Source organism: Thalassophryne amazonica, chromosome 6, assembly GCF_902500255.1.
Source record: "Thalassophryne amazonica chromosome 6, fThaAma1.1, whole genome shotgun sequence".
Lineage (NCBI taxonomy): Eukaryota > Metazoa > Chordata > Actinopteri > Batrachoidiformes > Batrachoididae > Thalassophryne > Thalassophryne amazonica.
This window is the reverse complement of record NC_047108.1, coordinates 76,298,197-76,325,841: the sequence shown is the minus strand read 5'-3', so window position 1 is coordinate 76,325,841 and position 27,645 is coordinate 76,298,197. Positions and strand designations below refer to the sequence as shown.

At 43.3% G+C, this 27,645-nt stretch overlaps 1 protein-coding gene across 1 annotated transcript in view; it reads right to left on the bottom strand.

Moving 5' to 3' along the window:
• Positions 1–27,645, bottom strand: part of atp6ap1lb (ATPase H+ transporting accessory protein 1 like b) — a 61,073-nt gene that overhangs the window by 10,951 nt on the left and 22,477 nt on the right. Inside the window, exon 2 of the mRNA XM_034172541.1 lies at positions 139–176. Within this exon, the coding sequence (XP_034028432.1) occupies positions 139–176 (38 nt within the window). The remainder of the gene's footprint in view (positions 1–138; positions 177–27,645) is intronic.

Here is a 27,645-nt window from a genome sequence, read left to right as displayed (position 1 = left end):
CTTCAAAACCTCTTTAGCTTGCAGATGTCTCCAGCATTAAGTGTGAAATGCATTTGTCAGCAGTGTCTATCCAACATGTCAAAATCACCAGGACACGTCTGATTGAATCAGGCCTTGTGCAACACGTTTGTTACTTACTTGATGTGACTCTTGTTGCTTGATTGGGGTTTTCTTTGCTGTAGGAAAAAAAAACAGATGGCAAAGGAAATGCTTATGATTAATAAAAAAAAATAGGATTTAATTAATTTACCAGAAAATTGGACTGTACTGGTTTGCAAAATCATTTAATTATTGAGGGATCATCAGCAGCTGTCATCGTGTGATCATGCACGAGGCAGTACACCAACATAAAAGACAAAAATAGTCACGAATGCACAGTTGGCGAAAGGTTTGCGCATATAGGGAAGTAGTTGGTACAACTGCACTCATCTCTTAAATTAATACATTATCCAGTGCGTAAGATCAACAGAACTGCTTCTTTTCTCTGCTGTGTGTGGTGAGTCTTGTTGCATTTAACACATGACTGATTGTTGATATGGGACTGACCTACATAGTTCATGAGGAAGACAGGACAACCCATTTCCTTTGAATGTTTAGTGAGCTGTCTTGCTCACTGAGTAAACCCTACAGATTCACAGAATTGTCAGCGCTAATCCTGATCCTTTTAACTGTCTAATCAAAGACATAATACGCATGCAATGGGCTTACTGAGCGGCACTCACACCTCCTGCTATTTGTTCTGATGGTACAGCCAGTGACCGGACTGTGTGGTTTGTTTTTACTGATGTGGGTTGATTTGTTAATCAACTCAGTAAAGTAAACCAAACACCTGTGGGAATGGGCGTGTCAGTCTGGAGACTGGCAGATGGACCACCATTTCTTAAGAGTGCCAGTTTCTCTCTCTCTCTCTCTTCAAGACAGCAGAGCAGGTAGTTAATTTGGGTATATCAGTATATCAGCCCAGTCTCACATTTTTTTCGTGTCCCCGTCACGAAAAGTGCCCGATTTTTTTTTTTTTATTTTGCTATTTATAATAATCCCCTTCTCTTAACTCTAACCATAACATTTCATTTCATTATTGGTTTATTTGACAGCGACAGTGCATATTAATGAACGTACAATTGTTTATAGACTATATATATATGTATATATATATATATATATATATATATATATAGGGCACACAATTTAACGTAAATATGCCAGATTTAGCACAATGCTAATTTCCATCCGTAGTCCCCAGACATAAAATATAAAACCCAGAGCATTTAAGAAGCATAAAAACACATTGATAATTTACAATATAATACAGTGTCATATTTTAATATAACCCAGAGCCATATAAAGGAGGAGTTATCTGTTCCGGTCAAGATGGAGGTTAAAATGCTGTTGTCTCAATATAAAGTGCAGGCCTATGTGCAGGAAAGTACTGAGGTAGAATTCAGTTGCAGGTGTGTACAGGTACAGTCAGGTACAGTCAGTTTTATTATAAGATGCTGAATTAAAGTGCTTTGTCGTGATAGTAAAGTGCTAGATACAGCTGCAGTATCTCTTTAAAGTGCTGGTGTGCATAAGCTTACCTATGTGTTGTTGTGTGTGTGTATATGAAAGTATATTGTTTTCGCATGTCTTTAACTAGTAATGATTACAGATTTGGTTATCTTTCAGCCATGTTTTAAGCTGTGTCTTGAATAAAGCAAATGTGGGGCTGAACCTGATTGTCGTTGGCAGAGTATTCCATGTGCTACTGCCCCTAATGGAGAGTACATTTTGAGCAAAAGCAGTTTTTCTAAATTTGATCTCGCAATCACCCCTTGCGGAGGATCTGGTGTTAATTTCATTGTTACTTTTCCTGTTAATATAGTTCCTCAGAGGAGGTGGGGCCAAATTGTGTAGGGACCTGTACACAACACAACACATTTTAAATAGCATGAAATTCCATAGCGTTAGTGTCTACCCTCCCCAAACCCTAACCATAACCCCCCAGCTACCCCACATTTCGTGCTCCCGTCACAAAATTAATTTGTTCCCCATCACGAAAAGTGCCCTATTTTCATACACCTGGCACAAACCCATAGATTAATGTACTTTTCTTAACCCAGTCTCATGAACTGCCATGAGACTGGGTTGAGTATATAGACCTGGGCTCAACTGTTTTATGATACTTGGGTCCTTGGACAACACACTTCATCTGCATTGTCCCAGTCCACCCAGCTTTAGATGGGAATTGGCTGCATCATTTCATTTCATTTATTAATTCATTTCGAGCAGTGTAACAAAATACATGAACCTAGTACATATTAAACAATCAGATACACTTCATTTTTGCTCGAAAAGGAGTGGGAAGAAGAAAACTTATTGAATCCCACCCCTATCTTACATTAATACTTAACTTAAACTATATTTGACTTCCAATTTCCATATCAGTTGAGAAAAACAAACCAAAAAAAACCCACAAAAAACCCCAAAACAAAATAAACAACACACCAAAATAAGAAACAAGTCATTCACATCGAAAATATTGATAACTAAATGAAGAGTAGATTAGTAAATACAATAAATGTTCATATAAGAAATGACAAGCTACATACCAACAATGGTAAGAACAATGTTACCAACAATGGTAATACAATAGAAAGAACTCATATACCAATGATGGTAAGGAAACTTCAGGTATCAAACACAACACTGATACAGACAAGTGCACAACAAGACATTTAAACTCTACTATGACTGTATTCTGACCAAACTGCATTTTTATACAAGGACTTAAATTTGTGAATATTTGGGCAAAGCTTTCGCTGTAGATCCAGAGCATTCCACATTTTGACCCCACATACTGTCACACAAAAACTTTTACGAGTGGTTTGTACCTTAGGTAAAATAAAATTTCCATTACCTCTCAGATTATGAATCTTCTCTTTGTAAGAAAAGAATTTTTGCACATTTTTTGGAAGTTGATTATTGATTGCTTTAAATAACATAATTACAGTACAGTATTTTACAAGGTCATGAATTTTTAATAATTTGGACTCGATAAAAAGATCAGGGGTGTGCTCAAAGAAACCAAGCTTATGAATAATCCGCATGGCTCTTTTTTGCAATAAGAATAGCGGATTTGTTGAACATTTATAGTTATTGCCCCATATTTCGACACAGTATGTGAAATAGGGGAGAACCAGAGAACAATATAAAATACGGAGTGCTATTTGGTCAAAGAACTGCTTAGCTTTATTTATAATAGAGAGATTCTTAGATATTTTAGTTTTTATGTGCCTGATGTGGGCTTTCCATGGTAATTTGCTATCCATAATTACACCAAGAAATTTGTTTTCCGATACATTTTCAATTTGTACACCATCAATAATAATTTGAAATTCATTTCTATGTTTATAATTACCAAAAATCATAGCTTTTGTTTCACTTAGATTTAACAGTAATTTATTGGTGTCCATCCATTTCTTTAATTTATTAATTACCATATTCACAGTTTCCAGAAGCTCGTTATAATCTAAACTACTATAGAAGATGTTTGTGTCATCAGCAAAGAGAATTAGCTTTAAAAATTTTGATGCATTGAATATATCATTAATTGAAGATTAAACAAAATTGGATCCAGCACTGACCCCTGGGGACACCACAGGTAATACCAAGATGTTCAGATGCATAATCTCCCATTTTCACATACTGTACCCTTCCGATCAGATAATTTCATACCCAATTCCCCGCTACTCCTCTGATTCCATAATTTTCAAGTTTGCCAATCAAAACTGAGTGGTTAATCATATCAAACGCCTTTTTAAAATTAATAAAGATACCAACTGCATATTTATTATGGTCCAGAGCATTCGTTATTTCTTCTACAGCCTCCATTATTGCCATAGAAGTAGTTCTTTTGGACCTAAAGCCATACTGACTTTCATTTATTATTTGATGTTTGTTAATGAAATTTTCAAGCCGAAAAGTGAACATTTTTTCCAAAAGTTTTGAAAACTGAGGGAGGAGGGAGATTGGACGATAATTGGTAAAAGTGTGTTTGTTTCCATTTTTAAATAATGGTATCTGTTGTATGGCTGGGGGGGCCTGGCTGCCTTTTGTTTCTGTCTTCTGTGCTGTCTTTTGTTTTTCCTTCCAGGTGGTACGCGTTTAGGACTGAGTGGCTGTGTGGCTGAGTTTTCAGGACCTCACCCTGATCACCTGAGGCTGATCAAGTGCAGCTCGTCAGGACTCACAGCTGTGGTGCATCTACATGGATTGGAGCATGGTGGCATTTAAGTCTGGAGTACACAGTGTGTAGTTGCCAGAGACTCGACCTTGTGACCAGACGGGTGAGATCGTCGTCTCGAGAGCCATCTCATCATCAGTGGATGCAGAGACTGTACCAGGTTTGACACCATGGTCTGTGAAAGAGGAGGGAGTGAGGTCTCACGCTCGTCAGCACACTTCCTGAGGTACGTTAGGTTTTGTGACTAACATTTGTACAGTCAGTATATGTGGTGTCCCTCACACCTTATTGTATTGAGCTGTTATGTTAGTCGTTTAATCAGCTTCCACTGCAGTTTGAGTATGTGAACAGGGTGTTCCATGCCTGCAGGGTGGGAAACTGATTAGTAATTAAGCCAGGAAGTGTTTGCTGTTTATGTACACCTTTGAGTGGTCTCTCTGTGTGTGGAGTGTGGACTCACATGATGGTTTCTTCTTTCACAGACTCGGTTTGTCGCGGCCACCTGGGGGGTGTCGGCGGGATCCTTGGGTCCAAACAGTTTCTGGCTCCGGACCGTTAGTGCTGCTGGGAGCACACCGCAATTCCACCACGCCAGACCGCGCACTCATTTGTTGTACTTAGCACATCACTGTAATGTTTATTAAATTTTGTTATCCTTTGTACCGTGATCTGCTTATTTCATACTGGGTCCTTCAAACGCTGGTTGGTTCTCCGGGCTGCGTCCGACACATAACAGTATCACTTTTGCTATTTTCATTTTGCTAGGAAAACAACCAGACTGGAAAGACAAGTTGCAAATATGAGCGAATGGAATTACAATATTGTCAACAATTCTCTTTACTAAAGACATGTCAATACCATCACAATCTGTGGAATATTTACTTTTTATATTTGAGAATTACTTCTTTTACTTCCTGTTCATTGGTTGCAGAGAGAAACATTGAAAATGGATTCTTAATCATAGTGTCATTTGCTAAGAGCTGACTTTGGGAATGGTCTGGAATCCCAGCAGACAGCTCCGGACCAACATTCACAAAAAAATGGTTAAAATTGTTAACTATGTTTTCCATACCATGCTTATTTCCACTTACATTTTCAAAATAGTTGGGGTACTCAGTTTTTGTTGAGCCCTGTTTAATAATACCATTTAGTATCTCCCATGTCTTCTTTATATTGCTTTTGTTATCATACAGCATTTGTTTAAAATATAACTGCTGAGCATTTCTAATTATATCAGTCAATTTGTTTTTGTATGTCTTGTATCTAAGTTCAGCATCTTGAGTTTTAGATTTGATAAACAATTTGTACAGATTTTGCTTCTTTTTTTTTTTTTTTTTTTACACGCATTCAATATTCCTTTTGTAAGCCAGGGGCTATTAATTGATTTCTTCTTTATACAGTATTCTTTGACTGGACAGTGTTTGTTATACAAGGAGATAAAAGTCTTCAGAAAAATGTCATAAGCTTGATCTACATTTGTTTCAGAGATAACTGAACTCCAGTCCTGATCTTTAAGAGCGTTGTTGAATGCATCAATGTTTTTTTCAGTTCTTATTCGCTTAAAATTCACCTTCTTATCCTCTTTGACCTTATTGAGCTTGCAGTCACACAGAGTAAAAACAGGTAAATGATCAGTGATGTCACATAGTAGTAAGCCACTAAATGTAGGAACCCCAATATTATTAGTAAAGATATTATCAATCAAAGTAGCACTGTGTGATGTTATTCTACTTGGTTTAGTAATTGTGGGATACAGAGACAAACTGTACATTGTGTCTAAAAAGTCATCTGTTGCTTTATGTCTAGATGGATTCAGAAGGTCAATATTGAGATCACCACAGATGAATAATTGTTTATGGTTGAAAGTTGAAAACCTTTCTTCCATAATTTTAGTAAAAATATCAATATTTGATCCAGGTGAACGATACACACAACTTACTATGACATTTTTCTGCTTTCCATTACAAATTTCAATAGTTACACATTCCATAATGTCATCTATTGCAAAAGACATATTATCAATGACCTTGTATATTAAGGATTTGTGGATAAGTAGTACTACTCCACCTCCTGTTTTGGTTTCTCTATTTATATTCCTTAGCTCATAACCATCAAGACTAAAATTTATATCTCTGTCATTACTAATCCAGGTTTCTGTAATTGCAATAATACTGAATGGGAAATTGAAATTGTGCAAATAATCTTTAATAGAACTAAAATTGGTGTACATACTTCTGCTATTGAAATGTATTATTGATAGCTGGGAGTTTATGTTGTTGTTGTATTGATCTTGAGTGAGATAATTACAGTTACAAACAACAGAGGAAAGACAATTGTTGTCAGGGTCTATATCAAGTAGATCATCATGTGTGTTATATTCCATGTAATTAAAAGTTTCCAGTTCCATTTGTTTGTGTTGTAGTATTCTCTGTAGCTTACTTAAGTCATTGTTGATTGGTGGTGCAAGCATAATTGATGTTAGAGTCTAGAGTCTTGTATTACCTTATTTGGGGCATTTTCAAATATATTTGTCCAGCTCCTCTGCCCCTCTCACCACCATCACTCTGGCATTCTCTGGGCTCCCGTTCACTTTAATGAAGACTTTACAGTTTGATACCCAGGTGTGCTTTTTGAGTTGTCTTGCTTTCTTTGCAATGTCCGCATTCCGTTTAGTTAAGTGTTCATTAATAAAGACGTTAGTTCCTTTCAATTTGCGACCTTGTTTTAGCAGAGCCACTTTGCGTTTTCTGTTGACAAACCTCAGGATGACAGCAGGTCTCTCGTTGTTTCTGGAGGGCAGCGGGTGACAGGCTTCGATGTGCCCCAGGTCCATCTCTATCCCTTTTTCGTGGAGGAAGGATGCCACCTGTTGCTCCACCGACCTCATCTCCTCCTCACTGGGCAGCCCGCTGACCATGTCGGGGGCCACCGCTCGGGCATACGAGCGCGGCGTGGTTTTAATCCCGGTGACGATCAGATCGTTTATGCGGGTGTACTGCTCCAGCTCGTCCACCCGCCGCTCCAAATCCTCAATGCGCCGATCCTTTTCAGCGTTCTGGATGCGAAGTGTGTTCACTTGCTCCAGGAGAGACAGAAGCTGTGTTTGCTGCTCTCTGATGGTTATCATCTCCCCTGATAAGAAGTCGAGGGAAGCCTTTACGCCCTCGAGCTCCTCCATCGACGAGGCTTTTTTGAGTGACATTAGGACGCGTAAGGCACAAAAAAAAAAAAAAACACGACAAACATGCAACAATGAATTATTGGCAGCTTGTTAATGGCTGGATAGCGGCTAGGTAGCGTTAAATCCATCTGCTCCGTAGTCTTTACTCAGCAGTCAAATAGGCACAAAATGTGCCCAGTAGTCACTTCAAAATTCAGAAATGCAGAATCGGTGCCAAAATAATGCGAGGAAGAAGCGACTTAATTCCAAATTGATTGTTGGAAGCGCGTACAACACACAGGAATGGACAGCGTGACAGGAAGCGGAAGTCATAATCTGAAGCCATCATGCTATGGAATCTAGGGATTTTCTTTTTCTCAAATATGCAGGCATTACTTCAATCACTATTTTTGTGAAACATAGCCACAAAGTAAGGTAAAAAGGTATAATGTGATTCCTAGTCTTATTTTATGGAGCTTCAGAGATGTGCTAAATAAGAGTTATACATGTATGGGGAGTTCCTTTCCTTGCCAGCTAATACCTTCCTCACTACTAGTCAAGGATTACTTTTAGTGCTGGGTAGGCAGTAGAGGGGCATCAGGTGCCAGTCACAACTGGGACTCAAACTGGCACAGAAGGCTAGTGTATTCAGCATCCGCAAATTGTGTCTTTGAGAGCATTACCTATGAATAATGCTGTAATTTTTGATACTCTCGCATTCACCCTAGTCTTGTATTAAAATGCCCTTATTTAATACGTATATTGATTTTTCGGTGCCCAATGTTCAGGTAGATAATTTAAGAATTAAGGCATAACACAACAAATGACTGAACTCACTCATTTTTCAAAAATATGCTGACAGGTTCTGTTAGTAAATAATGTTACAGACAAAACACAATAAGCATACTCAGGGTGGGAACAAATTAATAAGAGTTAGCAGACTCCCTTTACAATTTTAAGGTTGTTGCCTGCAGCCTGGAACAGTTATCTAGCCCTCTGGTGTCATTGCCACCTGGGCAATATTGTGTAGTTTATGGACAGATGGATTAGGATTAGTGGTAAGAACAGTTCGTCTCCAGAGCTATGGAGCCTGAATTTCGAGAGACTTTGGCCCTGAACAGGATGAAGAGATTAAAGTATGATGTCACAACCTTCAGCCTCCTGCACAGTTCACCTACCAATTAACAGAGATGCATTGGCCTCCAAAACTATAAGTATGACATAATCTTTACTGATGAATAAAATATAATGCAGTAAATTTATTTACCTTTTCTCTTACCCTCATTTCTAGAGAAGGCTAATGGTTTTATATGATTAGATGCACTGCCCTGTAGCAATATATTTATGATAATCTTATTGTTGAACTTGGTCAGAAACCTAAGAGTGAACCTAAGAGTGGTTCTGGTATGGCTCTGATTATATAAAGGGTCTGTTCAGCAGCCAGGCACCATGTGACAGACTGAGCCAATAACAGGGCTGCAGCAGTCCTGGGATGCTGACCTCGCAAACTAGCACAGGAACAAACAGTTGGCCGTTAGTTTGCGCTCACACAGACCTTTGTTGTCTTTCAGCCAGCTGAGGCTGAAGTAGGTATAGACGAAGGACCCCTTTGTGTTTGAGGTGATGGGGTTCTACATGCAGCCTTTACAACAAGCAGAATGTCAAAAACAAAATGAGACGTTCAATTTAGATTGCTCAGAAACGTTATGGATTATTGAAATGAATGGTGGAAGTGAGCAACTTCTGAGCATATCTCCCAATGGTAGTGCTGACTGAACCCAAGGAAGGAGGTATAGGACCAGTCCTGCCCGAGAGAACATGACAGATTACCTGCAGCTGTGGCAGGGACAGCTCGGGCACACATTGTAGTCTTTAATTAATCAGGTGCTATTTAGGCTCATGTGAGACAAATCTTTGGGAGATACCTCTGTTTTTTGGTAAAGGCATCAAATTTTGAACAGGCATTGTTTGATATATAATTTAATAGAATTAGGTATCGTGCCAAGCTCTATCTTTTTTAATCAGTGCTATTACACTATGTAACACAATTTTTGTTCCTGGCTTCTAACTGTTATATTTCAACTGCTTATGTCTAAAGTCTATGGAAAAATGACTACATTCAGCACAAACTTTGATTTTATTTTATTTTTTAACGTTCTAGAAAGTTCTAAAAGTTTCTTGAAATTTCTAGATAATTCTGGAAACTTCTAGAAAATTCTGGACAGTTCTAGCAGTTCAAGAATATTCTAGAAGACTACTCAGTAGTAGTGAAGGCGAATTGAGAATATTCTTGAAAACAGACAAATTTCAAAATATCAATGTCCTGATCACAGAAGCAAAGTTTCTGTGGAAAAACAGCTATTTTCTATTTATTTAAGGCATAAAAGGTTAGGAAAACACACTGTGTACCCAGGAACAAAACAAAAATAAAAATTTGTTACATGGTGTTATGGTTGGCATGGATTTATCTGGGAAGAAAAGAAAACAAACCTTCATTTTTGTCTTTATGACATAGTAGTAAAGACAGAGCCTTTTGAAAATATTCCAGAATGGCATGGCAGCCATGTTGGATTTTGCTATTCATTACCCTCAGTGAAAAACTGAGCATGGCATCAGGTTTTGTTGTTGTTTTTTTTTGTTTTTTTAGATTAGATTAGATTAGCTAGAATTTATTGGTCCCTTGGGAAGACTCCATCAGAAAAATCGAGGTTCCAGCAGCATTGTATAGCAGCACACAGGGCAAGAAGATTATCAAAAGTGAAAGTAAAGTAAAAAAAAAGTTTGCAAATATAAATACACAAACATAAATACCAGACATACTGGTCAATACTGGTTTATTGGCTACTACTGTTCCTCTCCTTCCCGCCCTCTGTCTTCCTGTTACTCCTCCTCCTCCCCCTGAGTGAGGAGTTGTACACACAATCATATATCTGCAAAATTTGGTGCTTTTACCATAAAAACACAATCGTAATAATGTGTCACACATATCTGGTTGGAAGGCAGCACAATCCTTAGGAGTAGAAGTCCAGCAGAAAAAGCATATAGTCCTGCAGCAACTATTTTTGTTTGACAGTACATTACTTTCCCAGCAATAACTTTGATACATGATATTGCTGTCATTTTAAGACAGTTTTATGTCAAAATAACACAAGTGCACCCTTTGAAAGAGTAATGTACTTTTCATTCTTAATTAAGAATCTTCAGATATTGGAATGCAAATACTCTCAGGCTCTGTGTGCTAAAACAAATGGACAACACAGAATCCACATACCAACTAATTCACATTCAAGGTTGAGGAGGATTACTTTGAAACAATACATCAATCAATCAATCAATCAATTTTTTTATATAGCGCCAAATCACAACAAACAGTTGCCCCAAGGCGCTTTATATTGTAAGGCAAGGCCATACAATAATTATGTAAAACCCCAACGGTCAAAACGACCCCCTGTGAGCAAGCACTTGGCTACAGTGGGAAGGAAAAACTCCCTTTTAACAGGAAGAAACCTCCAGCAGAACCAGGCTCAGGGAGGGGCAGTCTTCTGCTGGGACTGGTTGGGGCTGAGGGAGAGAACCAGGAAAAAGACATGCTGTGGAGGGGAGCAGAGATCGATCACTAATGATTAAATGCAGAGTGGTGCATACAGAGTAAAAAGAGAAAGAAACAGTGCATCATGGGAACCCCCCAGCAGTCTACGTCTATAGCAGCATAACTAAGGGATGGTTCAGGGTCACCTGATCCAGCCCTAACTATAAGCTTTAGCAAAAAGGAAAGTTTTAAGCCTAATCTTAAAAGTAGAGAGGGTGTCTGTCTCCCTGATCTGAATTGGGAGCTTGTGGATTACATGTATGTATGTACATACATTTGGATTACTTGTAATCTGATTACATTTCAAAGTAATCCTACCCAACCCTGTTCACATTAATGTAGGGGAAGCTGGAGTATGGTGGATCAGAAATGTTGTTTTGTGGCAGCATAGACACATTATGCATAGGTTTAGGTCATTCTATTGTGGATTTAATATAGCAAGTTATTGTTTATTTGGCTGTGTTTTATATTTCTCAGCAAGTGTAATTTACAGGTGTTTAAAATTAACAGGATATTCCCCTTCATGCACACCCCAGAACTACCAAAATGTCCCAAGGACCTAAACCTTCAGCAGATCTACTGTAGGTACACTGAAGTAATGGCAATTATACTTGCAAAACTGAGGGAGAAGATAAGAAACAAGACAAGCTCTGTCACCATATATACAGTGAGGAAAATAAGTATTTGAACACCCTGTTATGTGCCAACGCGCGTTGAGGAGCGGACCTGCGTCTGACTGAACCCAGCGCTAAATAACCAGAAAGCGGTTCCAAAAACAAAACATTTATTTCCCTTTCTGTGCAATAATTGTGTACAACATAATAAATGGCTTGTCTGGCGGAGTGAAGGATGGCGCGCTCTCCAGCGCCCAAAGGGATCGAAACCCGGTGTTTCTGGACTCAAATTCACCACCAAACACCCCCCAGGTGGACATGACAAACTGGCTCTGTGAAGGATAGAAGAGGTGAGGTAAGTCAGGTAAGTCAACAGCTACAACTAATATCCTTCAAACGCACACGCTATCAGCAACACATTCAGGTCTGACTTTAAGCTTTATGTAAATGAGCAGCTTCTCACAACAGGTGGAGAATCATCAGTCCGCACGCCACGGCCGTGAGAAGCGAACTGCACAATTCTCATCAATGTTCAAATATACTGCGTAACAAAATACCAAATTACTATTAACACTTTTTCAGACAATCAATCACCTCTGATGTGTGCTGACAGCATGTGTCCCTCACCCGTCCTCCTTCACAGGCACGATGTGTCAAACCCAGGCGCGGTCCTCAGCGTCTCACAAACGAACGTCACAAGGTCGAGTTCCCGGCAATTCTGCTTGAACCACTCATGGTTTAAATGCAGAACGCCATCTAATTATCTGCTTCAGCTGAAAGTCCTTAAGTCTGCACGTGAGCATCATCCACAGGTGCTGCGAGTCATTAGGCCTGCACGTGGACATCCTCCACAAGTGCAGCCAATAATGTTGATGAGGGTGAAGGATTCTTCTGCCAGCACCTTCTCCACAGACAAAAACCAGTTTGCATACCACCTGTAGAGCAAAGAAAAGAAAACAACACAAAAACATCCAGCCAACCCCCCCAACACACAACAGTACCCCCCCCCCCCATCAACGGGAAGCCTCCCGGCGACCGAACAGACCAGGCCCGAGAACAGCACCTCCCTCCGGGGTCCATGACAGCAAGCAGACGGCGTAACACTCCCAAGGTCCACAGCAGACAGCAGGACAGGGCACCATGGCTGGAAGGCCGGCTGGCATCAACAAAACCCCCAAAAAGTCCCACATACAACCCAACATACAAAAAAAACACAAAACCCACCCAAAACCTCCCCAGGGGACCGTCCCATCCAACCCCGGGAAGAAAAGAAAAACTCCCAAATGCAAAAACCCAACACAGCCCCAACAACACAATACAAACACAAATTCACAAAGAAAAATAACAACCAACCCCCCCCCCCAGAACGATATGCAGCCCAACCACCCCCCCCCCCCCCCCCCCAGAAGACCTTTACCGCCAGTTCTAGGAGAGACAACCAAAACCGGAATCCCACAGAGGTCCCCAGGTTTACATGGAGGAGCAGCGCCCCCCAGAGGACCGTACCATCAACCCCAGGAGGCCCCCTCCCCACAACCCAGGAACCCCAGACCCGGCCACACTTGGTGAGTCGGCCCCACAATCAATTCCCACCCCCCCCAGAGGACCGTCCCATCAACCCTGGAGGTGGAACCTGGAAGGAAGCATAAAAACACAAAAATCCAACCCCCGGCGGACTTCATTAAAACACCCCGGGGGCAAATAAAACAACTGGAAAACCCTGTTACCTCCCCCAGCACCCCGAAAGACCCCAGATTACTCCCAGAGCCAGTCGTTAGCTCCATTTTGGCGAACGGCACAAAATTACTAAGCCGAGGAAGGAAACAGGAAAAACTAACCCGGTCCCAACCCCGAAGCGCAGCGGAAAACCGGAAATACGTCCGGTGCCCCTACCCGACCATACCACCAGCCTATCGGGAGGGGCGGAACTACCGAAATGGCGAACGGCAACAGATCGGCCCACCCCTCCGACTGATGTATGTTCCCGCTGCACCACACCCCAGTAACACCAATGACGAACGTCAAAGGCCCACCGAGGCTGGAGTGGAACCGGGCCCTAACCAAACCCAAAAAAACACCCCTGACAACCCCCCCCCAGGTGCAGAGGTCTTCTGAGAAACACTCAGCGTGACCAACCTGCACCACCCCACAACCCACAAGACGAACGGTCTTAGGGCAAGTGAGGTTGGGGTTAGGGAAGCAGGGAAATAAAAAACAACAAAACAAAACGACCCAATCCCAAACAGAAAATACCTAAGTTCAACTAATAAAAACCAATGATTGGCTGAGTCCAGCCGAGCTCCGAACCGCCAGTCGTTCACTCCACCAGAACCGCCTCTAAACACCCAAACAATTTATAACCCCTCACAAAAAAACAAAAACAGCCCACATAACTAATTATGTTTTGTTTTTTTTTGTCCATTATTGTGCCTGTCCCAGAACACCTGGAGATACGTCATCACTATCTTTCTTGACGCTTGTGTGACGGGGCAATATGGCGGCTTCAGCTCTTCCGAGCTGCATGGGCTCATCCGCAAGAGGAGCCAGAGGTCCCGTCGGAGGAGTCTCAGTGGGGCGAAGAAGAGGCAGCCCAGATCTGTGTCGGGGAAAGCCCCGAAACGAAAAGACCCGCTCTGATGTCCGCCCTCTCTCGCGTCCACACTCCTTTATCTGATCATCTAGACGAATAACCAAAGATATTAGCTCATCTAAATCGTTTGGTTCGTCACGGACTGCTAGCTCGTCTTTTAATGAATCGTTCAAACCATCCACAAACACTCCTCTTAAAGCGGCGGTATTCCAACCGGACTGAGCAGAAAAAATTCGGAAATCCACGGAATAATCCGCCGCACTCCGCCTCCCCAGCCTGAGATTCAGCAACCGTTGGGCAACGGTATTTGTTTTCACCGGATGGTCACAAACCAATCGGAACTCCCGGGAGAAATCCTTAAAGGATCCTAACAATGGAGAGTTATTACTCCATAACGCAGTGACCCGAGCTAAGGCGTCACCTCAGAGCAAATTTGTCCCATATGAGACACGGCTACCATCAGAAGAGAAGGAAGCCGGTCGCTGAGCAAAAACCAGAGAACATTGCATCAAAAAGGGAGCACAGGCTTCAACGTTTCCCGCATAAGGCTTCGGATGACAAATAATTGGTTCGGAAGCCGAATCTCTGGGTGACGGAGTTATCTGAACCGGTATCGATGGTGCCGCAGCTGGAGCAGCAGGAAGCGGAATGGCTTGCGCTGCAAGCTCCGTAACGCGGGCATCTGTTTGTTTAATTTGGTTTGCGAGATGCTGTAATTGCTCCCATATTTTCTCCAAGTGTTCTTGGACTCTTTCGGCAAATGGAACCGCTTCTGCCGCTTGGTCCATTTTAGAATGGCCGGGAACTACTGTTATGTGCCGACGCGGGTTGAGGAGCGGACCTGCGTCTGACTGAACCCAGCGCTAAATAACCAGAAAGCGGTTCCAAAAACAAAACATTTATTTCCCTCTCCGTGCAATAAGTGTGTACAACATAATATATAGCTTGTCTGGCAGAGTGAAGGACGGCGCGCTCTCCAGCACCCAAAGGGATCGAAGCCCGGCGCTTCTGGACTCAAATTCACTGCCAAACACCCCCCAGGTGGACACGACAAACTGACTCTGTGAAGGATAGAAGAGGTGAGTTAAGTCAACAGCTACAACTAATATCCTTCAAAGGCACACGCTATCAGCAATACATTCAGGTCTGACTTTAAGCTTTATGTAAATGAGCAGCTTCTCACAACAGGTGGAGGATCATCAGTCTGCACGCCACGGCCGTGAGAAGCGAGCTGCACAATTCTCATCAATGTTCAAATATACTGCGTAACAAAATACCAAATTACTATTAACACTTATTCAGACAATCAATCACCTCTGATGTGTGCTGACAGCATGTGTCCCTCACCCGTCCTCCTTCACAGGCACGATGTGTCAAACCCAGGCGTGGTCCTCAGCGTCTCACAAACGAACGTCACAAGGTCGAGTTCCCGGCAATTCTGCTTGAACCACTCATGGCTTAAATGCAGAACGCCATCTAATTATCTGCTTCAGCTGAAAGTCCTTAAGTCTGCACGTGAGCATCATCCACAGGTGCTGCGAGTCATTAGGCCTGCACGTGGACATCCTCCACAAGTGCAGCCAATAATGTTGATGAGGGTGAAGGATTATTCTGACAGCACCTTCTCCACAGACAAAAACCAGTTTGCATACCACCTGGAGAGCAAAGAAAAGAAAACAACACAAAAACATCCAGCCAAACCCCCCAACACACAACACACCCTGCGATTTTGCAAGTTCTCCCATTTAGAAATCATGGAGGGGTCTGAAATTTTCATCTTAGGTGCATGTCCACTGTGAGAGACATACTCTAAAAAAATAATAATAATAATCTGGAAATCACAATGTATGATTTTTTAATAATTTATTTGTATGTTACTGCTGCGAATAAGTATTTGACCCCCTACCAACCAGCAAGAATTCTGGCTCTCACAGACCTGTTAATTTTTCTTTAAGAAGCCCTCTTATTCTGCACTCTTTTTCTGTATTAATTGCACCTGTTTGAACTTGTTACCTGTATAAAAGACACCTGTTCACACACTCAGTCAATCACACTTCAACCTGTCCACCATAGCCAAGACCAAAGAGCTGTCTAAGGACACCAGGGACAAAACTGTAGACCTGCACAAGGCTGGGATGGACTACAGGACAACAGGCAAGCAGCTTGGTAGAAGACAACAACTGTTATGATTATTTATTAGAAAGTGGAAGAAACACAAGATGACTGTCAATCTCCCTCAGTCTGGGATTCCATGCAAGATCTCACTTTATGCGGTAAGGATGATTCTGAGAAAGCTCAGAACTACACAGGAGGACCTGGTCAGTGACCTGAAGAGAGCTGGGACCACAGTCACAAAGATTACATTAGTAACACATGATGCTGTCATGGTTTAAAATCCTGCAGGGCAGCAAGGTCCCCCTGCTCAAGCCAGCACATGTCCAGGCCTGTTTGAAGTTCACCAGTGACCATCTGGATCATCCAGAGGAGGCATGGGAGAAGGTCATGTGGTCAGATGAGACCAGAATAGAGCTTTTTGGAATCAACTCCACTTACCATGTTTAGAGGATGAGAACCACCCCAAGAAAACCATCCCAACCGTGAAGCATGGGGGTGGAAACATCACACTCTGGGGGTGCTCTTCTGCAATGGGGACAGGACAACTGCACCGTATTGAAGGGAGGATGGATGGGGTCATGTATTGTGAGATTTTGGCAAACAACCTCCTTCCCTCAGTAAGATCATTGAAGACGGGTCATAGCTGGGTCTTCCAGCATGACAGTGACCCCAAACACACAGCCAAGGCAACTAAGGAGGGGCTCCGTAAGAAGCATGTCAAGGTCCTGGAGTGGCCTGGCCAGTCTCCAGACCTGAACTCAATAGAAAATCTTTGGAGGGAGCTGAAACTCCAAACGTGAAAGATTTAGAGAAGATCTGTATGGAGGAGTGGACCAAAATCCCTGCTGCAGTGTGTGCAAACCTGGTGAAAAACTACAGGAAATGTTTGACCTCTGTAATAGCAAACAAAAGCTACTGTACCAAATATTAACATTGATTTTCCCAGGTATTCAAATACTTATTTGCAGCAGTCACATACAAATAAATTATTAAAAAATCATACATTGTGATTTCCAGATTTTTTTTTTTTTTAGATTCTGTCTCTCACAGTGGACATGCACCTAAGACGAAAATTTCAGACCCCTCCATGATTTCTAAGTGGGAGAACTTGGAAAATCGCAGGGTGTTCAAATACTTATTTACCTCACTGTACATGGATAAATCCATATATTAATTATGGTGACCGGCCTGCAAGTAGACCCCTTAAGATGAAAGAACACTCAACCTAAAATCAATGGCTAACCAAGTAGAGGATCCAGTTAAACAAAAGGTGGGGTCAGCCAGGAAAGGTGATCGTGATCAAGAGCAACAGTGAATGAGTATAACCAAGAAGATGAACCAGTGGGGACCCCCCCAAAAAAAGCAAGAGGTTTTGGGTGAGCACATGGGCTTTCATTCAAATTTGTATCAATAAACAGTGGTGTGCTTTAATCAACCTTGTGTCCATCCAATCCAATGATTCAGCTTTTTGAGTGTATTAGATTATGATGGACGATTTTTATTTTAAGTTGCTCAGCTTCTCTTGCATTTATAGTAGCCTTATTTATCTGTTCAGCTTTTCTCTTTATCTTTGCAGTATGTATGTTTATGTACAGGAAATCCATAGACCAATTGTAAGCATTGTAACTAATTCCATATGACACTACTTAACCAATCAAATTATTTATTTTAAGGGCCGTTGTGCAGTGGGTAACACGCATACCGTGACAACATTTAAAAGAGGAAACAGACACTCTAAAATGAGACAAATTAAGCTTTTAATTCATACTTCCCACAGGGCAGATCAAAACCAGTTTGCCTTATATGCTCCAAGGCACTGGCTATAATTAAAAGCAACAATGTGAAGTGTCAATACAAGATATTTTTGAGAAATCACACGTACTCAAATCTGAACATGATCCCAATATAATCTATCCACCAATCATTTACTTCCCAAGCAACTCCAAAATCCTTTATTTAATTTCTAGTAATGATTAAACAGTTCATTTAAAGATACTTTTTTCAAAAGCTCTTAATTTATTTTAAATGCAAAACTTATGTTACTTAAAATGAGAAAAGATCATTTATTTTATTATTATTATATGAATAGAGCACCCTCCAGTTGAATGTGAACATTAATAATAAAATATTATTGCAGTACAACTGAAATGTGCTTTATTTTATTTGACAATCAGTTATTGTGTGCATGCAGACACTGATACAACTCATAATCTACTTCAAACCATGTGGTGCTGAATCATAATGCATCTTAGACATTATGATGTTTGAAACCTTTAGTTGAGGAAATTTCCTGTAACTGAACCTTTTTGAATTTTATTTGAATACCTCTGGTCTAGACATTAGGAGTATACAGTACTTTGGGATGATTTAATATGTGTCCTAGTGTGCAGACGTAGAGGCTCTGTGCTGACTGTTGCCTTTTAATATGACATTTAAAAGGAAAGTGATCCTCATTCATTACATCCGACAAGGACGTTAGAAAATCACCTCCGTTTATTTGTCTGTCTGTCTGCCTGTTAGCTGGATTATGTCAAAACTACTGCACAGATTTTGACAATATTTTCACCACACATAGCTATTAGGCCATGGAAGAACCTATTCAATTTTGGAGTTGATCCAGCTCCAGATTCTGGATCAAGTTTCACTTTATATAGGCTTTGAAGGATTGCAGTTAGCAGGATTACGTCAAAACTACTATACAGATTTTGATTACATTTTCAACACAGATAGATATTAGGCCATAGAAGAACCCGTTAAATTTTGAAGGTGTTCTGGATCTGGATCTGGATTCTGGATCAAGTTTCACTTTATATAGACTTTGAAGGATTACATCAAAACTACTTCAGGGATTCTCACCAAATTTTCACCACAGATAAATATTTGGGCATGGAAGAGTCCATTGAATTTTGGAGTTGATCCAGGTCCAGATCCAGATTCTGGATCAAGATTTACTTTATATAGGCTTTGAAGGATTACATCAAAACCACTTCAGGCATTCTCACCAGATTTTCACCACAGATACATATTTGGGCATGGAAGAGTCCAATGAATTTTGGAGGTGATCCAGATAAAGATGCGGATTCTGGATCAAGATTCACTTTATATAGGCTTTGAAAGTTTATATCAAAACTACTTCACCGATTCTCACCATATTTTCATCACGGATACATATTAGGTCAAGGAAGATCCATTTAATTTTAGAGGTGATCTGGATCCAGATTCTGGATCAAGATTCACTTTATATAGGCTTTGAAGGATTACATCAAAACTATTTCACGGATTCTCACCAAATCTGCACCACACAAAGATATTGGGGCATGGAAGAAGACATTAAATTTTGGAGGTGATCCAGATCCAGATTAGGGATTGTCAGAAATCTCTGATTGCTCTTGTTTACTTGTATTTTTAATATGTTTTAATCAACTTCAAATCAAATGGAACCTTTTGAAACATTTGTTTCACATCCATTATTGAAGCCCTATTCAGTAAATGTCATGATGTCTTCCTTTTGATAAAATACAAACTCTTGCAGACATGGTACGAAGGCATGAAAACCTGAATTCAAACCAGTGAAGATGGAGAGAAAACAGGGGACTGATATACACAGAGTAATGACTGACAACTCAAGAAAGGTGTGTGATTGCAGAGACAACACAGGTGTGCAAACAGGGCAGAAACAAGGCAAAAAGAAGTCATAATGCCCACGAGGAATGACCCTGACAGAGCAGGAGTGAACTAAAGCAGTCCTCTCGTGAGTGTTGGCTGAAAAAAACAGCCAAAATACCTTCAATATCCCCAAAAAGCAGACAGACACTAAGTGAATCTTGAGAAAGACATATTCTGTAACATGGAAATGTTCATGTACCCACTCCTGAGTTGTCTAAAAAAAAAAAAAAAAAAAAAAAAACTGGCTGTGAAAGTGGTGAATTACTGTACAGTCATCAAATGATGCAAGTAACTCTCACAGGTACATTTTAGGTAAAAAAAAATTTCTGATTGTACATATTATCTTCATTTGCCTTTATTTTTGAAGACATCTGAAATTCTGTACTTAAAATTGCTAAAATTTAAAGCCCCCATCACACATAGCAAGAATGTGCAGGAACCAGGCCGAAATGGCAAATACGAGGTCTGTCCAAAAAGTATCAGACCTTTTTATTTTTTTCAAAAAACATATGGCTTTGAATCATCTGTGCTTGCATGAGCCAACCTTGAACCTTCTTGCGCATGCGTGATTTTTTTCACGCCCGTTGGTTGCATCATTCGCCTGTGAGCAGGCTTTGTGTGAGCACTGGTCCTCCCCTCTCGTTGGATTTTCATTGCGAGGTGGAAGGATTTGGAGCTTTGCTGCATCACATTTTTCCAGAAACTGTGAGAGACAGCCAGGTGGAAACCATTCGGAAGATTCAGACGGCTTTCGGTGACGATCCTATGGGCATCACACAGATTAAGGAGTGTTACAACCGGTTTAAAGACGGCGCACAATGGCGGAGGGTGCGCCGTGCTCTGAGCGGCCATCGACAGGCTGAAACGACCAGATCATTTCTAAAGTGAACGCTGTGTTGATCCGGGACATCGTCTGACTACCAGAGAAATTGCAGAAAAGGTGGACATCAGCACTTTTTCGGCACATTCCACTGTTACAGGAGATTTTGTAATGAAAGACGTGCGGAAGTTGGAAGTCTCACAGGACATGTTGTGACATGTCCAGCTCTTACACAATTCCTCGGATACTCACTCGACTGAAAAGCCACCGGAAGCCGTTTGAATCTTCCGAATGGTTTCCAACTGGCTGTGTCTCACAGTTTCTGGAAAAATTTGATTCAGCGCTGCTCCAATCGTTCAGACATTTTCCTCGAAATGAAAATCCAACGAGGGGGGAGGACCAGTGCTCACTCAAAGCCTGCTCACAGGCGAATGACGCAACCGACAGGCGTGAAAAAACTCACGCATGCACATGAAGGTTCAAGGTTGGCTCATGCAAGCACACGTGATTCAAATCCATAAGGTTTTTGAAAAAAATAAAAAGGTCTGATACTTTTTGGAGAGGAAAAGAGTAGTGGTCAGCAGTGTCAGACGACCTTGTCAACACCTGCACGATGACATCCAAAGCATATGTCCCCAACAGGTAAGTCGGCCATAAAATGCGCTGAAGACTGCCCAATGTCCAAACATCTGGATGGCAAACACGGGACCAGAGTGGGAGGGAGCATTGTGTTCCTCCCTTTGCACAGTCCCTGCTGGTACTGCCAGCGTACCACTGGACACCTTTGCTAAAAGTTTACAGCAGTGTCACACCATGTACCAGACGCAGCCTTTCCAGCAAACGTTAATTTCTTTTTTCTTTTTTGTTCACTTCAGCAGCATAACACAACTCTGTACACCATGATGTCGGGTGGATTATCACATGAAAATTCAGTAAGGTATATCTTCTATTATACATTCCAACTCTAAGGTAGAACTTGACTAGTGTATACTAAAGTATATCTAAATATCTAAAAAAAAAAAAGAAGAAGAAGAGTAGAGCCACTTAGGTGCCTGGTTTTGAGAACCAGCAATGGTTCCAACTATCGCCCCTGTTTACGTGTTTGTTTGTGTGTCTGTTTGTGAACAGCCTTTATATATATATATATATATATATATATATATATATATATATATATATGGAATTTTTACTGGAGATTCACATACTGATAGTCAAGAACTGATTCAATTTTCAAAGGGCAAAGTCAGGAAAAATCTTGGAAAAATACATATCTTTAACACAACAAATTTTCAAAAACAAAAAAGATAAAATTTATTTCATATTGTGTTGGATGGTATCCTTTATTAACTGTCAAAGTTTGATCCAGATCTGACCCATATAGCAGCCTTGTGGCCTTTTAAATTAAACATGGAAAACCCCATTTAATTTTGCATTATATCTTAAACATGCCCCAATCACTCTCATATTTGAAAGTGAGGTGCAGACTGGGATTCAGTATCACCTGACAAAGTTTGATCCGGTGTAACAGTATATATTACCTCGATGGATATCTTACCCCGCGGGGGGAAGATATCCTAGGGTATCTTACCCCTCACCCTGGAAATCCCCCACCCCTGACAGCCAACATTCCTACAGGGCAGCACTGATTAACCCAAACCTTGATAAGTCCCAATTAGGACAACCTTTAAACTCTACATTTCATGGATGTTTTATGGTCCCAGATGAAGCAGTTTGATTGATAGCAAATGATACTGGTATCCTTTCTGTATGTATCCATACCTATCTACAATAGCAATATTTCCTACTCTGAAGTATTAAATCCCCCTTCCAAATACAACCCCAATTCCAATGAAGTTGGGACGTTGTGTAAAATGTACAGTGATGAAAATAAGTATTTGAACACGCTGCAATTTTGCAAGTTCTCCCACTTAGAAATCATGGAGGGGTCTGAAATTTTCATCTTAGGTGCATGTCCACTGTGAGAGACATAATCTAAAAAAAAAAAAAAAAAAAATCCAGAAATCACAATGTATGATTTTTTTTATAATTTATTTGTATGTTACTGCTGCAAATAAGTATTTGAATACCTGGGAAAATCAATGTTAATATTTGGTACAGTAGCCTTTGTTTGCAATTACAGAGGTCAAACATTTCCTGTAGTTTTTCCACCAGGTTTGCACACACTGCAGCAGGGACTTTGGTCCACTCCTCCATACTTTTCACTCCTCTAGATCTTTCAGGTTTGGAGTTTCGGCTCCCTCCAAAGATTTTCTATTGAGTTCAGATCTGGAGACTGGCCAGGCCACTCCAGGACCTTGAAATGCTTCTTACAGAGCCCCTCTTTAGTTGCCCTGGCTGTGTGTTTGGGGTCACTGTCATGCTGGAAGACCCAGCCATGACCCATCTTCAATGCTCTTACTAAGGGAATGGGGTTGTTTGTCAAAATCTCGCAATACATGACCCCATCCATCCTCCCTTCAATATGGTGCAGTGTTCCTGTCCCCTTTGCAGAAGAGCACCCCCAGAGTATGATATTTCCACGCCCATGCTTCACGGTTGGGATGGTTTTCTTGAGGTTGTTCTCATCCTTGTTGTGTGGGCCGCTGAAGAGGAGGTACTGCTGGCCCACCACCAGAGGGCGCCCTGCCTGAAGTGCGGGCTTCAGGCACGAGAGGGCGCAGCCGCCTCACGGAAGCAGCCGGGAGTGACAGCTGTCTCTCATCACCACCTGACAGCTGTCTCTCATCACCACCTCATCATCATCATCGCCATAAAAGCCGGGCAGCAACTCCACCTCCCTGCCAAGATATCTTCAAGCCAAGAAGGAGTGACGTTCTTCTCCCCTCACGCCAAAACAGATAAGTAGCTCTCAGGCTCTGCACAACTGTGTACTGTGTTTGAGGTGGAGGTGTTTTTTCCAACCTGGAGAAAAACTGCTGGTTTGCTGACTGTTTGCTGGGTGTGTGCTCACACCCACCCTTGATTGTTTCTGCTTCCTGCCAGCAGTACCAGATCCGACAGCCGGAGACGGTGACCACCTGGGGACTCGGGACTTGGCGGCTCCAGTATTCTCCGGGTTCAGTGGCGGTGGAAATCGTGTGGCTTCCGGCTCCTCTCTGGACAGACATCTTCTATCCTCGAGCCTGCCCACACGTCACCTTTGTAGATTGACTATATACAAAATTCTGTAATTGTCTGTATTTTGTTGTGCACATTCACAACAGTAAAGTGTTCTATTTTCGGCTCATTCATTGTCCATTCATTTACACCCCCTGTTGTGGGTCCGTGTCATTACACTTTCCCAACAGGATATCTCGGCCAACGTCATGGATCCTGAGGGGCGTCAACCATCTGTTGGACAACCAATGGGAGAGCAGGGTGCACAGGCGCCTGCAGGAGGCATGATTGGTGTGCTGCAGCAAATCCTCAACGCCTTTACTGCTCGGTTGGATCTGATGACCAAGCAGAATGTCATCCTCAACCGCAGGATGGAGGCTCTCACTGCGCAGGTGGAAGCGCATGCTCAGGGTGCTGCTGCAGCTCCTCCTCCTGCTGACCCGGTGCTGAATATAGACGTTCCACTGGTCATTCAACGACCCCCCCCACCATCACCTGAAAAGGCATACATAAGTCCCCCAGAGCCATACGGAGGTTGTGTGGAGACATGCGCTGACTTCTTGATGCAGTGTTCGCTCGTCTTTGCACAGCGTCCCGTGATGTACGCGTCAGACTCCAGTAGGGTGGCTTATGTGATTAATTTGCTTCGAGGTGAGGCACGCGCTTGGGCTACTGCGCTTTGGGAGCAGAATTCACGGCTCCTTACCTCTTATACTGGGTTTGTGAGGGAGTTCAGAATGGTGTTTGATCACCCTAACAGAGGCGAGACTGCTTCAACCGTGCTGCTGTCTATGAGACAGGGGCGTCGGAGCGCAGCTGAATATGCAGTCGACTTCCGCATCGCGGCTGTGAGGTCCAGCTGGAATATGACTGCGCTCTGCGCCGCCTTCATAAACGGACTGTCGTCGGTCCTGAAGGAGCACCTGGTGGCTAAGGATGAGCCGCGGGATTTGGACGGGCTTATTGATCTAGTTATACGATTAGACAATCGGTTAGAAGAATGCCGTCGGGAGTGAGACGAAGGGCGTGGCAAGGCACGCGCCGTCCCTCTCCCTTCCGGGTCTGAAAAGGTTCCGCCCTCCCCACGCTCCACAGCCTCGGCGCTCTGTGTGGCTACAGCTCCCCCTGCTGATGATGCTATGGACACAAGCAGGGCCAAATTAGGATCATCTAACAGACAGAGGAGACTGGCCCGCGGGGAATGCTTTTTCTGCGGCTCAAGTGAGCATCTGCAGAGAGACTGCCCCAAGCGGTTAAACACAAACGCCCGCCCTTAAAAACTGGGTTAAGGGTGGGCCAAGACATTCACGTGGGACATACACGTATTTCTACACGTCTCCCAGTTACGATCCTGAGTGGGGATTTAACCCTTCAAGCCCCAGCACTGGTGGACACGGGGTCAGAAGGGAATCTGCTGGACAGCAGATGGGCAAGGGAGGTAGGGCTCCCTCTGGTGGTGCTTCCTTCGCCATTGAAGGTGCGGGCACTAGATGGCACCCTTCTCCCTTTAATCAAACACAAGACACAACCAGTAACTCTGGTGGTGTCTGGGAATCATCGGGAGGAGACTGAGTTTTTTGTTACTCCTTCTACCTCCCGCATGATTTTGGGCTTCCCGTGGATGGTAAAACACAATCCCCGGATTGATTGGCCGTCTGGGGTTGTGGCTCAGTGGAGCGAAACCTGCCACCGGGAGTGTTTGGGATCCTCGGTTCCCCCCGGTTTAATTGCTAATGAGGAGGTTAAAGTTCCCCCCAATCTGACGGCGGTGCCGATCGAGTACCACGATCTTGCTGATGTTTTCAGCAAAGATCTGGCGCTCACCCTTCCCCCGCACCGTCCGTACGATTGTGCCATTGATTTGATCCCGGGCGTTGAGTACCCGTCCAGCAGGCTGTACATCCTCTCACGTCCTGAGCGCGAATCAATGGAGACCTACATCCAGGATTCGTTAGCTGCCGGGCTGATCCGGAACTCCACCTCCCCGATGGGTGCTGGTTTCTTTTTTGTGGGCAAGAAAGACGGCAGACTCCGTCCATACATTGATTACAGAGGGCTGAACGAGATTACGGTTCGCAACCGATACCCTTTGCCCCTGTTGGATTCAGTGTTCACACCCCTGCATGGAGCCAAATTTTTCACCAAATTAGATCTTAGGAATGCGTATCACCTGGTTCGGATCCGGAAAGGAGACGAGTGGAAGACGGCATTTAACACCCCGTTAGGTCACTTTGAGTACCTGGTCATGCCGTTCGGCCTCACTAACGCCCCCGTGACATTCCAAGCTTTGGTAAATGACGTCTTGCGGGACTTCCTGCAGCAGGTTCATTAAGGGCTACAGTCAGGTTAGTAGTCCCCTGACAGCCCTGACCTCCCCAAAAGTCCCCTTCACCTGGTTAATCGGTGCGAAGCCGCGTTTAGGGAGTTGAAACGTCGGTTTTGTGCAGCCCGATCCTTGCCGCCAGTTTGTGGTTGAAGTGGATGCCTCTGACTCAGGGATAGGAGCCGTGCTGTCCCAGAGCGGGGAGTCCGATAAGGTTCTTCACCCTTGTACCTACTTATCTCGCAGGTTGACCCCAGCTGAACGGAACTATGATGTGGGCAATCGAGAACTTCTTGCGGTGAAAGAGGCTCTTGAGAAGTGGAGACACCTGTTGGAGGGAGCTTCTGAGCCATTCACAGTTTTCACAGACCACCGGAACCTGGAGTATATCAGGACCGCCAAGCGGCTGAACCCCAGGCAAGCCCGCTGGTCACTGTTCTTCGGACGTTTTGACTTCCGGATCACCTATCGCCCCGGGACCAAGAACCAGAGATCGGATGCCTTGTCCCGGGTACATGAAGATGAAGTCAAAACAAGGCTGTCGGATCCACCGGAGCCCATCATTCCTGAGTCCACTATCGTGGCCACCCTCACCTGGGACATGGAGAAGACCATCCGAGAGGCCCTGGCACGGAGCCCGGACCCAGGAACCGGTCCGAAGAACTGTTTGTACGTCCCACCAGAGGCCAGGGCTGCGGTCTTGGACTTCTGTCACGGTTCTAAGCTCTCTTGCCACCCGGGGGTGCGAAGAACCATGGCAGTGGTCCGGCAGCGCTTCTGGTGGGCGTCTATGGAAGCCGACGTCAGGGAATATATCCAGGCCTGTACCACCTGCGCCAGGGGCAAGGCGGACCACACTAAGACTCAAGGACTCCTTCAACCGCTTCCGGTGCCTCGTCGCCCCTGGTCCCGCATCGGCCTGGATTTTGTCACGGGCCTCCCGCCGTCCCAGGGCATGATGACCGTCCGCACGATAGTGGACCGATTCTCCAAGGCGGCCCACTTCGTGGCCCTCCCGAAGCTCCCAACGGCCCAGGAGACCGCAGACCTCCTGGTCCACCACGTCGTCCATCTGCATGGGATACCAACTGACATTGTCTCAGATCGTGGTCCTGAGTTGTCCTCGCAGGTCTGGAGGAGTTTCTGCAGAGAACTGGGGGCCACCGTGAGCCTCTCGTCCGGGTATCACCCACAGAGGAATGGACAGGCAGAGCGGGCCAACCAGGAACTGGAACAGACCCTCCGCTGTGTGACGTCTGCGCACCCGATGGCCTGGAGCAACCATCTGGCCTGGATCGAGTACGCTCATAACAGCCAGGTGTCTTCTGCCACCCAGTATTCCACGTCTCCAGACTCAAACCACACCACACCTCACCCCTCTGTGCTCCCGGACCGGCGCCGTCTCCTGCCCGGATCATTGACGGTC